The sequence below is a fragment of the Urocitellus parryii genome, chromosome 3 (assembly GCF_045843805.1).
Source record: "Urocitellus parryii isolate mUroPar1 chromosome 3, mUroPar1.hap1, whole genome shotgun sequence".
Classification (NCBI taxonomy): Eukaryota; Metazoa; Chordata; class Mammalia; order Rodentia; family Sciuridae; genus Urocitellus; species Urocitellus parryii.
In genome coordinates, this window is record NC_135533.1 from 142,890,680 (window position 1) to 142,906,866 (window position 16,187).

The window sequence follows — 16,187 nt, forward strand, 5'->3', positions numbered from 1 at the left end:
GGCTGGCAGCCCAAAGCAGGTCAAGCCATCTGGAGACACGTGGCCACCACGCACCCCACTCCCCAAGCCCAGGCGACAGCGAGAGTGGGATTTACTGACTTGCCAAATCAAAGGGTCCAGGGATGTTCCGCTTCCCCGCCAAAACCCCGGGAACCATTCTGATTGGACAACCCGGAGGCTGGGTCCACCCTGGAGCCAATCGCTGTGGTCCGGGGAGATGCAATGCTCGGATTGGCTCAGGCGGGAGTCACGTGCTCCTCCCCTGGATTCCGGGAAGTGGCAGGAGCTTTCCCGCTCCCACAGGCACAACCCTCGACCTGCTTCACTGTGGACCTGGAGGCGGGAGCTCTGGCTGGTGACGGGATTATAAATGTCAAGTGCAAAATTGCAAAGCATCAAGCAGGCTCCTGATGGACAGGGGCACACGAGTGCGCTCAGGTGCGTGCAAACACGCGTGCAGGGTCACAGGTGTGCACACAACAGAAGACTTGGGAAAGGAAGTGCCACCATCAGAATGCTCGTGTCCCCCCTAAATTTATGTCGAAACCCTGACCCCACAGCAATGGTATTAAGAGCGGGTGTTTAGGTCATGGACAGAACTCTAATGGGGGGTTTTGTGCCTGAAGAAAGAGGCGCCCAGGGACCACGCTTGCCCCTCTGCCGAGTGAGGTTGGAGTGTGAAGACGTTTGAGGCATCATCACCTTGACCTTGAACTTTGTGGCCTCCAGAACTGTGATCAATACATTTCTATTATTTTATAAACCCCCACCAGTCATGCTGCCAGCTCTGCAGGATTTCGTCATAGTGGCTGGAGGGGACTGAGACACAAAGCCACCCTGAGCCGCCCCTTCCCCTTAGGAGGGTCAGGCCATTATCCACAAGGCAGCAGCATTGGCCGGACCCTGGACGGGGCTCTTGCCCAGGCTGGGGAGGGACAGGCAGCAGCGGCTGAGCCTGCACCACCCAGTTCTGGGGTCAGAACACTACCTTTGCCTGTGTCTCTCTGTCACCTGGCTTGAAGGCAGGACTGAAGGACCAGATGGAGACGAGGCCCTTGGAGTCCGAGGTGTGGGACCAACCAGGTGGAGGACAGAGGGGCCTCCACTGCCAGGCGCTGAGCGGGTGTGGGAGGCTGGGTGTATCTCACATGTGCACACCTGGTGACCTGGTCTGCAGTGTTCCCGGGGCAGCCCTGGACAAACACAGAGACACCCTGTCCCGGTTACCTCCTTGGAGGCCCTAGAAGGCAGAGGCAGAGTGATAAGAGTCTCCACCTGCGCAGCTGGCCCTGCTGCAGCCAGTCGTAATGGCTTCTGTCCCTTCTCTGAGCCCTGACCCTTCCTCCCTTCCTCCACATGCCTTGGGTGTCAACCAGGAGGGGCCACACTGGCCCACTGATGTGTGCTATCTGGACGGGGTCAACAGCGCCTTCAGCTTCTTATCTGCGGCTCCAGAGACCAGGAGAGGGGCAAGCAGCAGCTGAGGCCTGTCCCAGGGGACAGCCACAGACATGAGGCAGGCGGGGCCCCCTGGGAGACAGAGCACCTGGGACACAGTGGCAGCAAAGGAAAGGAGGTGGCAGAGCAGTAGGGATTACATACTCTTTACATATCAGGGTTGCCATACAGCTGTGTGACCCAGGCTAAGTGGCTCAACTGCTCTGTGCCTCCGTTTCCTCATTTACAAAATAGGGATAATGATACTACCCCACCACGAGGATCACTATGAGATAAGGTAAAAGGGGTCCACATGTGAATAAATCCTAATTCCTCCCCACCTCGGGTTGTGGGAGGAGGGAGGCTTAGGGGACAGGGACAGTAGGCATTTATTGAAAGACTGCCTGTGGCCAACCATAGTGACAGCCCTCCACAGCCTGCTTTACGGAAAGCACACTCAGGGGTCACCTTTGTGTCACCATGCAGGTCAGCAGGAGCAGAGTGGGTGCAGGTCCGGCTGCATCCAGCTCCAGAGCTCATAAGGTTTTATCTGTCCTGGGGAATCCACAAAGTGAATGTTCTCCCAGGAAATAGGGCCTGGTTCTGGGGTCTCTGGGGTGGGGGGGCGGCATCCCTGGCAACCGCAGGTTAAAGAGAGAATGAGACAGGGAGCCCCACTGGTCACCGCAGGCTCTGACCCTGCTCCTGAGCAAGGAGGGGTTTCCTGGCATAAGGAGGGAGATCAGCAGCGGCGAGAGGGCCTCCCACATCACTGAGGGGAAGCCTGAGGCCCAGAGAGGGAGGGCACTTGTCCAAGGTCACACAGCCCACAGGAGGCAGGAGAGGGGGCTGTGGGAGGGGTGGGAGGTGGGCTCTGCGGTAGGTCTGGTGGTCCACACCTCCGAGCTGTCTCCCAGCAGGGCTGCGAGGGGTTAGAAAAGGCTCCTTGGTGCCAAGACCCTGTGGCCCATCTCTGGGGCCTTGGCACTCCTGGCCAGTGAGGGGCCCACAGAGGTAGAGCCCGGGAGAACCCCAAGGTTGCCGGCCTCCTGCCCTGGGCCAGCTGGCCCCAAAGGAGACCCTTTGCTGCCCCCTTGTGGCCACCAGGAAGTGGACTTTCCATCCTGCTTCCTAAGAGGCACCTCAACCGGCCCTGGGCTCCTGCTCCCCGGGGTCACCTGCGTCCAGACCACCTGGGTTCCTACCCCTTCCCCAAAACCCCACCTCCACCACCTCCCACACGGTGAGCCCCCAGCCACATGGAGTGACGTTGGACATTGCAAGAGTTTGAACCAGGCTGGGCCCCGTCCCTGCTGTGTCCTTGGGTGACCTCTGTCCACTTCCCTGCTCCATATTCCCATCTGTAAAGCAGGGGCAGGAATAATGGCTTCTACTTCATAGCACCTCCGAGGAGATGAAGGAAGACGGTGGGTAGAAAGTTCTAGAAGAGTCCCTGGCACGTGACTCACTCAATAGACACTGTCCTCTCCCTCAGATCTGATGAGTGACAATGCTCCTGTCCTTCCTGACCCGGGCCCCCTGAGCCCACCCTGTAGGTGAGAGGAGCCCTCCTAGGACCTGGGCTGGCTGGCTTCCTGTAGCACGGCTGGGTGTGGGCAGTCACCTGTCACAGGACAGGATTAGGATTGTCACCGTGCCTCCTTGAGCTAGCGGAGGGAGGAAGACGGGATCCACGGGAGACGGCAAACTTGGCCCAGAGGGCTTTATTGGCCGTGGCTGCCAGGAGCCCCAGGAGCAGTTCTGGAGGGCTTCCTGGAGGAGGAAGAGGAGGAGGAGGCCATCTTGAATGTCCAGGCAGCCCCCACAGTCATCCCCTGGAGCAGAGGCCCTGAGCCAGCCACACGTGTCCACAGCCTTTGGGGGCAGGTCTTGGGGACCCTCAGCTCTGGCCCAGCTTGGCTTTCAGAGCCTGCAGCTCCCCGCTGTTGATGCCGTTGCCCCCACAAACGATGACCACGACAGAGGCCAGGGGGCCCAGGCGGCCCTCAGCCTGCAGCCTCCCCAGGAGGCCCGAGTAGACAGAGGCCAGGGCTGCACCGCAGGCAGGCTCCACCAGCAAGCGCTCGTCATCTGTGGGTTGGGAGCAGAGGGAGGCCGGGCTCAGCTGGCCCCCGGCTCCACGGGCCACCCGGCCACCTCCTCACAATCTGTCACTCGCCTGACCCTCTCTCAGGAGTCACCCCACCATCTATCTCTCCAGCCGTCCACTCCTCCATTCATCACTAGCCTGTCTGTCCATCCGTCACCGTGGCCATCCATCAACGTATCCATCCATCCGTCTCCTTTCCATCATTCAATTGTCTGTCTGTCCATCCATCAATATGTCTATTCATCATTGTGCCTGTCCATCCGTCCATCCATCCATCCGTCCGTCTCTACATCACGCATCAGTCTCGCCCATGGCTGCCCCGCCCACTCTCCATCCCTGCCCCGCCCACTCTTATCCCTGCCCCGCCCACTCTCCATCCCTGCCCCACCCACTCTCCATGTCCCACTCCCTCCCTCCCATCCCTTCACCCAGCAAATCCCCGTGGGACCCACTGCTGGAGCCTGTGCTGGAAGGACCCCAGGGGACACCACCCAGCCCCGCCCTTGTGGAGCTGGCCGTCTGGTGGCGACAGATGGGAACCAGCAGGGATGCACCCAGGGGCTGGTGCACAGGAGGTCCCCGGCCTGGGCACTATGGTGGAGACCTGGGGGCTTCCTAGAGGAGGTGCTTGGGTGACTCCATCACTAGCCCTCTGTCCTAGGAAACGGATAGCAGGCAGGGCCAGGGATGGACGTGCAGAGGCAGGGACACCCTCCTCCACCCGCCCCACCTGCTCCAGGGCCCCAAGCACAACTGCCCACGCCCTGCCCAGGTCGGTGCACTGGGGACTTGCTGGGTCCTGGGCTAGCGGGGCCGTGCCACTCACCCAGGAACCGCTGCACAGCGCTCACGGCCTCCGCGTCGTCCACCACCTCAGACAGGACCCTGCACTCCCGCGTGCACTCCAGGGCCCGCGCGGCCACCGTCTTGGCGCCCAGGCTCTTGGCCACGCTGCACGTGAGGCAGGCAGGTCAGGGAGAGCAGGGAGCTGGGCCAGCTGGTCCCCCCCGGCCCGCACCCTGTGAAGACTATGCCCCTTGTCCAGAGCCCCCGGGGCACCAGACTCCTGGACCCTGAGAATGACCAGTGCGGCAGCAGTCACCCTGGCCCTTCCACCCGGGGACGCCTGGACACAAGAAGTTCACTGTCTGTAACTGTGGGGCACACAGACAGGAGGCAAAGCCCCAGGGAGCACGTCCCCCTTTGAGGGCAGGACAGCCGGCCACTTGGTTGTCCGGGGCAGCTTGGTGTCTTCATTTCCTAACTGCCCTGCATCTGGCTCAACCTGCTCTTCAATGGAGCCGACCAAGGAGGACTCGCTCTATTAGTGGGTGAGGCTTGGGGGGACCCCACCCTATCTCTGCTGCTCAGCGCTTCCCAATCAGACCCTCAGTACTGTGCCTGGGGGACAAGGAGACCCTTTTCGGGCCTTGTCCACCCTGCTGGCTGGGGCAGGAGGCGCTGGGCACAGCAGCCCGCCCACGGCCCCCTCCAGCGCCTGGCAGGGGCTCACCTGGTGATGTCCGGCAGCGTGACCAGCTTGCCCGCCTCCACGGCGGCGTTGAAGCTGTGCGCCCCTCGGGTCTCCATGGCGATGATGGGCACGTGCTGCCAGCCCACCTCCACCAGGCCAGCCACCACCCCTGCCAGGAGTCCCCCGCCGCCCACTGCCAGGACCACAGCACCTGGAGGGGTCCCCAGGGTGGCCTTCAGCTCCCGCACCAGGCTGGCGTTGCCTTCCCTGGAGAGAGGAGTCGGGGGGACACCACAGGTTCCTGGATAGGGGAGTCTCTAGGGCTGGGCTCCCTGCCCCCACATACGCACAAATCCCTCTCAGTCCCCTCCCCACAGCCAGCAGGCAGGAGAGTCCCTGTGGGGGCCCAGAGTCCCCTGCATTCCTTCCTTCAGTCACCTCCACCACCACCTCCCAGGCACTTTCCTGGACATGACCCCAATGAGTCCCCCAACAACTTTGGTAAGAGGCAAAATGTTAGTGCACGTGGTTGAGGGGACAGGCCTGTCACTTGGACTCAGCTGACTGAAGTTGTGGGGCTAGTACTGGCTGTGTGATCTTGGGCAAGTTGCTTAACCCCTCTGTGCCTCCGTGGTCTGGCCTGTGAAATGGTTTTAACAACAGTGCCCCCGAGGGCTTTGGGGAGGATACACAGGAGGGCACAGGGAGGGCACAGGGAAGGCCCTTAGCCTGGGGTGGGCCCCAAAGCCCATGCTCCGTCTGTCAGGGGGACTTAGCGTCACCCTTTCCGTCTTACAGATCTGGATCCTGGGGCACGGGGAGGTGGGTAGCTGTGCAGTCACAGGGTCCCCGAGCAGCAGAGGCAGGGCCTGGACCCCCTCTGTCCACTGTGGAAGCGTCTTTCCCCCGGGCCTTGCATTCCCTTCTGTCCAGGGCAGGACCTGACTTGGTGAGGGTCTCCCGTGCTGGGCCTCCTCTTACCATATCAGAGGGTGGTCAAACGGGGGGACGTTCACCCAGCCGTCCCTCTTGGCCAGCTCCTGTGCCCTCAGATTGGCATCATCCCAGACCTGAGGAGAAGCAGAGGGGACCCTCAGAAGCCCCAGGCGCCGGCTCCACAGAGACCAGAGCAGGTGCCGAGGCTCCCAGACGCCCAGATCCAGGGAGCTGGAGGGTCCCCTCGCAGTGTTCCCTGAGCGTGGGACTCGGCCAGGAAGAGGGCAAGGTGGCAGGACGTACACGGCATGGACAGAGGGAGGCCAGCCCTCCACCAACAAGGAGTGGGCATTGCGGGTGACTGCCACAGCTTCCCACCCTCGAGGGACAACCTAGGGACAGCCTTGGGATCCCTGGGGGGCCGGCTCACTCATGGTGCTGGGGCTTCCTTCCCTCCTGCCTCCTGCCACTGAAGGCGCCCCCTGCAGGCACCCCCGGGAACTATAGGCACCTGGTCCTGTTCAGGGCCCACTCTGGGGGACCCACACCAAGACCCCAGGTGAGAGGGACCCCACTCAATTGACCCCAGGGAATCCACAGAGAGGAGCTAAGTGGCAGGCTACAGACCCCTGCCCAGGTGAGGCAGGGAGGGTCACGGGGCCAGAAACCGCCCTGAGCACCCTCCAGGACCTCAGCACCCGGGGCCCGGCCCGTGCAGAGGACTCGCCCGCAGGAGGGAAGCCGAGGAGAGGGCCCTGCCCACGGGAGTTCCTGGAAAGACGGGCCTCGCTGCTCTGAATCAGGGAGACAAAGCTAGACTCAACCCTGAGGCCCCCAGCCTCCCTCCTGGAGACCCAGGGCAGCCTCCTCCCGGCTCTGCCTCCTCTACCGCCCGCCTCCCATCCCTGCCCAGAGCAAGCGAGTGCAGTCACCCGTCCCTCCTTGCTCAGAGCCTTCCCTGGCTCCCCACTGCCCTCCGTGGGAGCCCAGATTGGCCGTGCCTACAGCCTCCCTGCTCCTCTGGGCAACGGGCCTCCCTCTGGCCTCACCTCCTGCCTCCTCCCCTGGACATGGGGCTCCAGCTGGACGCACCCTGCTGGCCCCCTGGCCAGGCCTTTGCCCAGGGCCTCACCTCTGTCCCCTTTCTCCGCAGGGAGGACTCATACTTCTCCTTCAAGACCCAACTGAGGGGACCCTTCTGGGGGGGCTTTCCGGGTCCCCCTTCCCGAGTCTAAGTCGCAGACTGCTGGGCTGTGACCCGTGTCCAGGTCCCCACTGCTCCTGCGTCACAGGTGCAGTGCCTGTGGCCAAGCCCACAGCCCCTTGACGCTGGTGTCCACTGGGACTTGCTCTGGTCAGTGGCCAGTGGCAGGACACACAGTGTGGGCTCTGAGCAAAGGTCTGAAGGGACGTCACTTGTTCCCTCTGAGACCCTCTGGCCATGGCCATGAGGAGAGGGTGCTGCAGGGCCCCGGACGACCTGCCTCTGCCCCGTGGTGCAGCAGGGGACGCCGCCTCCGCGAGCCCAGGGAGGGCAGCGGAGCCTCTGTCCAGCGTGGGCTTGGGCCACACGGCCCCTTCCAGCAGCAGCTGCCTCCCCTGGGCCTGGGTTTCACGGCACCACCAACCTGGCCATCTCCTGCTGGACGCCTGCGTCTCCCAACACACGCCAGTGCCCAAGCAGAGCCCACAGGGTGCTGCCCGCACCCAGGACCCCTGATACAGCAGGCCCAGGCAGGCACTGGGGACGTAGGATGGCCGGGAGGGGCGGGTACAGGATGGTCGGGTGGATGAGTGGGCGGGCGGGTGATGGATGGGTGGATGGGTGGATGGATGGATGGGTGGATGGGTGGATGGGTGGATGGGTGGATGGGTGGATGGATGGATGGGTGGATGGGTGGATGGGTGGATGGATGGGTGGGTGGATGGGTGGATGGGTGGGTGGATGGATGGGTGGATGGGTGGATGGGTGGATGGGTGGATGGATGGGTGGATGGATGGATGGGTGAATGGGTGGATGGGTGGATGGATGGATGGGTGGATGGATGGGTGAATGGGTGGATGGATGGGTGGATGGATGGATGGGTGAATGGGTGGATGGGTGAATGGGTGGATGGATGGGTGGATGGATGGGTGAATGGGTGGATGGATGGATGGATGGATGGGTGGATGGGTGAATGGGTGGATGGATGGGTGGATGGATGGGTGAATGGGTGGATGGGTGGATGGATGGGTGGATGGGTGGGTGGATGGATGGATGGATGGATGGATGAGTGGATGGATGGATGGGTGGGTGGATGGGTGGGTGGGTGGATGGATGGGTGGATGAGTGGATGGATGGATGGGTGGGTGGATGGGTGGGTGGATGGATGGATGGATGGATGAGTGGATGGATGGATGGGTGGGTGGATGGGTGGGTGGATGGATGGATGGGTGGATGAGTGGATGGATGGATGGGTGGGTGGATGGATGGGTGGGTGGATGGGTGGGTGGGTGGATGGATGGGTGGGTGGATGGGTGGATGGTTGGATGGATGGGTGGATGGGTGGGTGGATGGGTGAATGAGTCCATGAGTAGGTGGGAGGCCCCAGAGGGAGAGAGGGAGGTGAGAAGCTACTTAATGGAAGGATGGCTGGAGAGATGGGTCACCCAGAGGAGGTGTTTTGAGGACAAGGAGAGGCGAGTGGGTCCCGGCCCTCAGTGGTACAATACCCCCCTCTCCCCCCTCAGCTCAGCCGTCCTGAGAGGCGACCTAGGAGGCATCTCCCCTAGGAGCAAGAGGGGTGGGGACGTCCCCGTGGCTGCTGTCCTCCCTGGGTCCTCACCTTTCCAGCCAGCTGCACCTCGGCCCCCTGTCCCCGCAGCCTCGTCACCACCTGCAGGGACGTGGTCTCGGGGAGCACGATGGTGGCTGGGATGCCAAGCTTCCGAGCAGAGTAAGCGGCAGCGATGCCCGCGTTGCCCCCTGGGGTCAGAGAAGGGGTGACATGTGCAGAGCGGCCTGGGCCTGTTGACACCCCCAGCTCTCCCTCCACCCCTTGGGAGTCTCGCTTATGCCCCCCACTGACTCGTCCCCTGGCTGCAGAGGTGGACACCTGATCTAAACTGAGCCAATCGGAGAACTTGACCTCTCGACCCACGACTGGCTTAGGGATGAGTAGTGGCCCAGGCTGGGCCACAAAGAGGAATTCTAAGGCTGCGGAGACGTTTTTCTCTTCATTCGAGTCAGGAGATAGCAGGACAGCAGGTCCCTCTGCAGACATCTTGCTGTTGTGAGGCCTGGGTAAGATCGAGGTAGAGGAGAGAAAGAAATAGGAAAGGAAGAACCGCAGAAGAGACCACCTGGATCCAGCTGGGCCTGAAAGCCACAGAGCCTGAGGATTTTCAGTTCTTGGAACCTACAGCTTATACCTGGTGCTACCACCCTGAGTCCCCGATTCTGGGAAGAAGCCCAGGAGAGGACATAAGAGATGGCTGCCTGAGATTTGACCCTGATAAGGAGGCCAAGCCCTGGACGTCTACAGCCACCCCAGGCAGATTCGCCTCCCCAGCCCTGCCTGGAGCATCCCCACAAAGCAGAAAGGGGTGAGGTCACCTGAGGAGCACACCAGGTGTTTGCACCCCCTCTTGGCCATCTGGGGAGAGAAGGAATGGCGTCAGGGGCTAGCCCAGGCAGGCGGCCTTGAGGCCAGTGCAGGGCAGCTGGCCGCCCCCCCCCACCCCACCCACACGCCCTCACCTGCTGGCAGAAGTGCCCGATGCCCCGGATCTTGAAGGAGCCGGCCGGCTGCATGTTGTCACACTTGAGGAGGACCTTCACGCCCGCCTCCCGGGATAGCGCCCAGCTCTCCAGCAGAGGCGTGGTCGTGTGGAAGTGGCCAGCCGGGGCGCCCTCCATCCCAGCCACCAGGGGGTTGGCCCTGCAGGGGCACACGGTCCTCAGGGCTCCAGGCAAGAGGCAGGGAGGCTGAGCCCCGCTGGCTGCCGAGCTGGGAGACCCCAGGCAAGCGCCTGCCCCTCTCTGGGCCTCAGCCTCCCTCCCCTCTGCCCAGGAGGCCTGACGGGGCGCCCTTCATGCTGGAAGTGGAGGAGGCAGGGTGTGAGCCCTCATGAGGAATGAGTTCATCCCAGTTCCCTCGGGACACTGAGCACCTACAACGTGCCGGGCAGAGGCCAGACCTCGCTGTCCAGGTGGGCAGACGCAATCACAGGAGTCCACACAGGAGCGACCCCTGGGGGTCCAGTGGCATCCAGAACCAGGTTGCGACCCCTTGTGGCCATGTGGTTCACATGGCCTCAGTGAACGTGGACCCAAGGCCTGCACCCTCATGTCTGTCTCTCCTGCTTCCTGAATTCTTATTTTCTCCATTATTGTCATGACCATTATTCCCCCGATTATCACATCCGTAAACATGTCAGCATGTGTCCCTAAAAGCACTGACTTAAAAAAAAAAGTACATGGTTTCACCACTGTATACATTTGTCCAAACTTATTGCACTCCTTTACTTAGAGTGAGATGATTGATTTGATGTAAATTATGTCCAATGGTGCTACTTTTAAAAAGCCAGGTTGTGTAGCTCACGCTTGCTATCCCACCTACTTGGGAGGCTGAGGCAGGAGGATGGAAAGTTTGAGGCCAGCCTCAGCAACTTAGCGAGACCCTGTCTCAAAATAAAACAAAAAGGGCTGGGGGTGTGGCGCGGGGATAGAGCGCCCCTGGGTTCAATCCCCAGGGCTGCGAACATTTTAAGAATTAAAAAGAAAAGAAGGAAATTCCAAGCATCTCATTAAATTCTAACCATGAAACCGCTGCTTGGTTTCATGGCTGGTCGAGGGATTTAAAGGTTTAATTTCTAAATTTTTCTTTGTCACCCGCTCTGGCAGGCTGGGGTGAAGAGGAGTGGAGGGGGTGGCTGGGACTGGACCAGCCTCCTCCCCAGGGGCCGGACTCCACCCAGAGGGCGAGGCCTCGAACTCTGTTCTGACCCGTAGGTCGTCACAGGGGGGCTTGGGAGGGATGACAGAGGGGACCACGACCACGGGGAGAGCATTTCTGCAGAGGGAACGAGTGACAAGGTCCGGAGCAGGTGGGAGGATGGGCAGGGAAGGAACAGCCCCTGGAGGACCCTGCTCCACGGTGGCCACCAGGGGGCACCACACCCCCACACCACCCAAGCCCGACTTGGCATCTGCACTTAGTCTCCAAGGGCCGCAGGGCAGAGAAGACCAGGTTTCCTGGCACTTCATCTGACCCTGTGCCCTTGGCACCTCCTTACCGTCCCCACCCCCGCCCCACAAGGCAGGGCGAAGTCCGAGCCTCTCCACAACCTCACCCCAATTCTGGAGCCCAAAAGCCTGGGCGTTAGGATCAAAGTTAGAAACCAGCTCTGAGTTCCTTGGCTGTGTGACCCAGGCGAGTGTCTTGAGCTCTCTGTGCCTGTTTCCCCTTCTGTCAATGGAGATAAATACAGTCCCCAATTCTCAGGCTGTGGTGTGCGTGAATAGTGATGACAGCTACCAGTGGTCGAATTCCTAGTAGGTGGCAGACAGTAGCCGGGTTCTCTGGGGTATTAGCTCACTGGGGCCTTTTAGCAATGCCAGCACACTCACCCTCACTCTATCCTGTCTCTAAAGCACCCACAAGGTGCAGGCCTTGACCCAGGAACTGGGGACAGCACAGTGATGCAGGCAGGCGTCCACTTCAGAGCTGACTGAGCGTCTGATGAGGAGAACAGCATGCAACAAATATCAGCACAGACCAACAAAATGACCAGAAATGGTGGAAACTGCCGCGTGCGGAAACACAGGCAGGTAGGCGTGAATAAAGATCAAGGGGACCTGTTTTGGGTGTGCAGGCCAGGAAAGACCTGCAGGAGGTGGGACATGACACTAAGACCCGGAAAGCGACAGCAAACTGGCCGTACCACGGGTGAGAGGAGCTGTGTGTCCCAGGGTGGTGGCAGGATGGAGCCAGGCCATGTGCTGAGGGTGCGGACTTTGGCCCCAGGACTTGCTGGGCGCTGGGCACTCTGCCAGGCACCCTATGTCTCCTCTTATCTGACGCTCACACAGCACTGAGGCCATTTACTAGCCCATGAGGCCCAGAGGGGTCGCCTCCAAGGTCACACAGCTGTGAAGGTCATCCAGCTAGGAAGTGTGGGCTGTGTCCCCTGCTTGTCCCCTGCTTGTCCCCTGCTTGTTAGCATGGCCACGATGAAGGGTGTGGGCATCTGATACATAACTGCCACCTTCTTCAGGCATCAAGTGCCCCCAGCTGGGTCCCCACGTGTCTCCAGCCCCCTTCATTATAGCAACCATCCCCCCAGAGACAGCAGGCATCAGTTAAAGGCCAGCAGCCTTCAAGGCCAGGTTGGTCCCTTAGGGCTAGGCAGACCGAGGCCTTGGCCCAGGGACACGCAGTGCTTGCCAGAGTGGCAGCCACCAGGACTGAGGTGGCAGCCTGGGCCTGCTCCCCGTGGGACAGGCAGTGGGGACTCAGGGCTGGGGACCAGATCCCAGCAATGCAGGGCCCGGCTGTCCCTTCTCATGGGCCTCATGGTCTCCCGTGAACTGGGGTAAGGGGCCCTTGCTTTCCATGCCTTGTCCCCGAGGGCTACCTGGGTGGCCCTCCACAGTGAATCCCTGTGGAGCCTGGGGCTGGTCCCTGGCGGGGTGCCCAGCCCTGCCCTCTGTCCAGCAGGACCTGCTCCAGGCCCAGGGTCCCCTGCAGGGCACCCTGAGCGGACGCACGTCCCCAGGGAGGGCTCTGACCTCACTGCTCCCTCTGCCCGTCCACCCAGCTGACCTTGGCCCCCGACCAGGACCCCCCACTCACACGCACACCCCGGGCCCCAGCAACACTGCTGCTCCCGGCTCCTCACCTACCTGAGCTGTCCCCCAGCCAGCTGGGCCCTGGCTGCTGCCGGCCAGCCCCTGCTGCCCCTGCCAGCCTCTGCCAGCCTCCCTGGCCCTGGCCCCGCCTCCTGTGTTAAAGGGGCAGCTCTCACCCAAGGCTGCCTGGGACGGAGGCGGAAAGCAGGGGGGGTCGAGGCTCACAGCCGCCCCAGCCTCCCCATGTGCATTTCCCCTGTCAGATGGAGGAACAAAGGGAGGCTCAGAGAGGGACACTCACTTGGCTGTGGAAGCCCAGCTAGCGAGGGGCAGAGATGCTAGACCCCCTCCCGTGAGAGACTTCTCCCAATCTCCCTCCCAGCCCAGGGCTCATCCCAGGCCAAACCCCTTCCATGGAAACAGGAAAGCAGGGACAAGGAGGTAACCGTCATCTGTCACATGAGAGGGGCTCAGAGACTTCACACCCAACTCCGGGGCCCAGTTACTGCTCAAATGAGCGGCTGACCACTGATCCATTCACTCAATAAATATTTATTGGACACCTACTTTGTGCCAATCCCTGGGACCTTTAGCCTCAAACAAGATAAGGTGTCCCCTGTCGTCACAGCACCTTTGGGTGCCACAAAAGAGGAATTGTCATCTCTGCTAGGGATGGGGACCGCTGGGAGGTGAGTGGGGCTGCGGAGCCCAGAGCAGGGGACCTGCCTGGAGGAGAAGGCAGCGGCTGAGCAGCAAGTGGCTTGGGGACAATGGACGGGGCAGGAGCCACAGGGATGTCTGAGCCAGTGACAGGGCACCTCAACCTTGCCCAGGGGCACTGGGGAGTCACGGAGGGCGTTAGGCCTGGAGGTGACTGGGTCTGATTGACGTCTCCATTGCCACCTCCCTGGTGAACCCGAGCCACGCACACACGCCTAGGCCTCAGTTTCCCTGTCTGTAAAGTCGAGCTCCCAGGAGGACCCAGTGTTGTGCGTCCCCCCTGGACCGTGCATGACCTCCCAGGGTTGAGGATCAGCTCCTGGACACGTGGCGTCAAGTGGCGCTGTCTAGATGGCCGCCGCCCGCCATGAGGACTCTGGCGAGTTTCTCCCCAGCCTCACACTGAGCATGCCCCACCCTTGCCAGGTGTCCTGTCCTTGCCAGGTGGTCAAACCAGGGAGAGAGAGGGACACCTGATACGTGACAGTCACACCCCAGGAGGTCAGAGGGCAGAGGTTTACCAGAGGGCAGCAGGGGTGGGGGATCTGGGAGGGCCTCCGAGGAGGTCGGCTCCAGCACACGGCTAGGGCTTAGATAGGAAGCACAGCTACACTTATTTCATGCCTACTGTATACTAGCCCTTTTATACTGACTAGCAGAAATAGCTTTTAAATAGTCGGAGATTTTTAAATAGTTGGGGGTTTACTTCTGTGTGCATTAGGAGACATGTACACTGTGTGTGTGTGTGTGTGTGTGTGTGTGTGTGCGCGCGCGCACACATAATATCAAACCCATAATTTTGTGAATATTAATGCTTAGGGAGAAGTGAGGTGTTAAAATGTTTAAATGCAATCTCTTTAAAGTATTAAGCGTAGGGCTGGGGATGTGGCTCAAGCGGTAGCGCGCTCACCTGGCATGCGAGCGGCCCAGGTTCGATCCTCAGCACCACATACCAACAAAGATGTTGTGTCCGCCGAGAACTAAAAAATAAATATTAAAATTCTCTCTCTCTCTCTCTCTCTCTCTCTCTCTCTCTCTCTCTCCCCCTCCCTCTCCCTCTCTCCCCTCTCTCTAAAAAAATAAAAATAAAAAAAAAATAATAAAGACATGTGCCATCACACCTGCCTTAAAAAAAAAAAAAAATAAAGTATTAAGCGTAGAAGAATGTCCCAGTGTGGCGAAGACCCCAGAGCCAGGCCATGGTACAAACCTAGCTCAGCTGTTTCCTGGCTGTGTGACCTCAAGCAAGTCACCTGACCTCCCTGTGCCTTGATTTCCCAGCTGTAAGATGGGGATAGAAATAATCCTTTCCTACGAGAGCTGATGGGAGAGTCAATGAGCAAATGTCTGTGAAGCCTTTGGAGAAGTGGCTGGTGCTGGGGGTTGGGTGTTCTTGCTGCTCTTTGCTGTCATTATGACCCCTAGGAAAGAGATGACGTGACAATATGGCACAGATTGCAAAGGGGGAATGCCTGAGGTCTGGGAGTGTGGCGTCCTTCTGTCACAGAACACTTATGACGACCTGGGGAAGTGGGGACCCCAGGGAACCCGGCATGGAGGAAACAGGCTCAGAGACCCAGGCACTTTCCCAAGGTCACACAGCAGCAGAGCCAGGGCTCAGACCCAGGGGCCGGGACCAAGCTCCGGCTGCAGTGAGGAGAGGCTGGCAGGGTGGGCCGGGCCACTGGCCATGTTCGTCAGCCAGTGCCGTCCCTGACACCTCGGCCTGCCACCCAGCCACCCTGGCCTGTCCCCTGGCTACTCATTAAGCTTCATTTCGCCATCCTCTCCCGCAGCTGGCGTTCCCAGGCGGGGCCACTGCGTGGAGAGAGGACCGAGTCTCGACACCGCGATCGTCACCAACAATAAAAATTAAAGGGAAAAAAAGAGAGAGAGAGGAAGAGGCAGCTTGTGGCCGCCGTTTCAGAGTCTGGGAGAAGCACAAGGAGCTAAGGCAGAGGCCAAGCCCCGGGACACCTTGAGTCTGCCTCCCGCCTGCTGCGTGCGGAATGGTTGCCCCGGGTACCAGGAGCACAGCTGGGAGTGACCCTGGGCCACCTGGGGTGGGAGCAGACCACCAGGGACCCAGCAGCACCCCCACTGCTGCCCTGGTCCCCTGAACACCCCTGACACCCTAGAAGAAGGGAACCCCCCCATGACACAGACGAAGGACCAGCTTGAAATGACACGAAGCCAGGTCAGGGAGGCCCAGGGAGGTGTGGGATGGCGCAGGTGGTCCGTCCGTGTGGCTGAGACTGGACTCTGCTGAGAAGTCTTGGGCTTTCTTTTTTTTTGGGGGGGGGCACCAGAGATTGAACTCAGGGGCACTCACCCCCTGAGACCCATCCCCATCCCTATTTTATATTTTATTTAGAGACAGGGGCTCACTGAGTTGCTTAGGGCCTCGCTGTTGCTGAGGCTGGCTTTGAACTCAGGATCCTCCTGCCTCAGCCTCCCAAGCCGCTGGGATGACAGGATGACAGGCAGGAGCCACCAGCTACCGGCACCTGGGGTTGTCAATGAGCTTGGACAAAAGCCCAGCGAGGGCCGCTGACCAGCTGGCTCCCCCTCCCTCTGTCCACCATGCATGACAATAACCCCAGCGGGAGGCTCCGCCTGGCTGCAGATGCCTGACCTTGGCCGTGGTGGCAGTTTTAGACACAAGGTCCCACCGAGAA

General features: G+C 60.6%; 1 protein-coding gene across 2 annotated transcripts; it reads right to left on the reverse strand.

Annotated features, from left to right (window-relative positions):
* Positions 1-3,136: 3,136 nt before the first annotated feature.
* On the reverse strand, positions 3,137-12,899 carry Sdsl (serine dehydratase like). Of its 2 annotated transcripts, XM_026412065.2 has the most exons (9): positions 12,844-12,858; positions 11,569-11,677; positions 9,697-9,877; positions 9,553-9,592; positions 8,783-8,922; positions 6,003-6,091; positions 5,061-5,288; positions 4,374-4,498; positions 3,137-3,528 (listed from the first exon to the last, which is right to left on the reverse strand). In XM_026412065.2, exons 3-9 carry the CDS (start codon positions 9,853-9,855, stop codon positions 3,338-3,340), a joined length of 972 nt encoding a protein of 323 aa, XP_026267850.1. In that variant the 5' UTR covers positions 9,856-9,877; positions 11,569-11,677; positions 12,844-12,858; the 3' UTR covers positions 3,137-3,337. The 2 variants fall into 2 exon arrangements, with proteins under 2 accessions (XP_026267850.1, XP_026267849.1); XM_026412064.2 differs by lacking the exon at positions 11,569-11,677 and having other exon boundaries at positions 12,844-12,899.
* Positions 12,900-16,187: the final 3,288 nt, after the last annotated feature.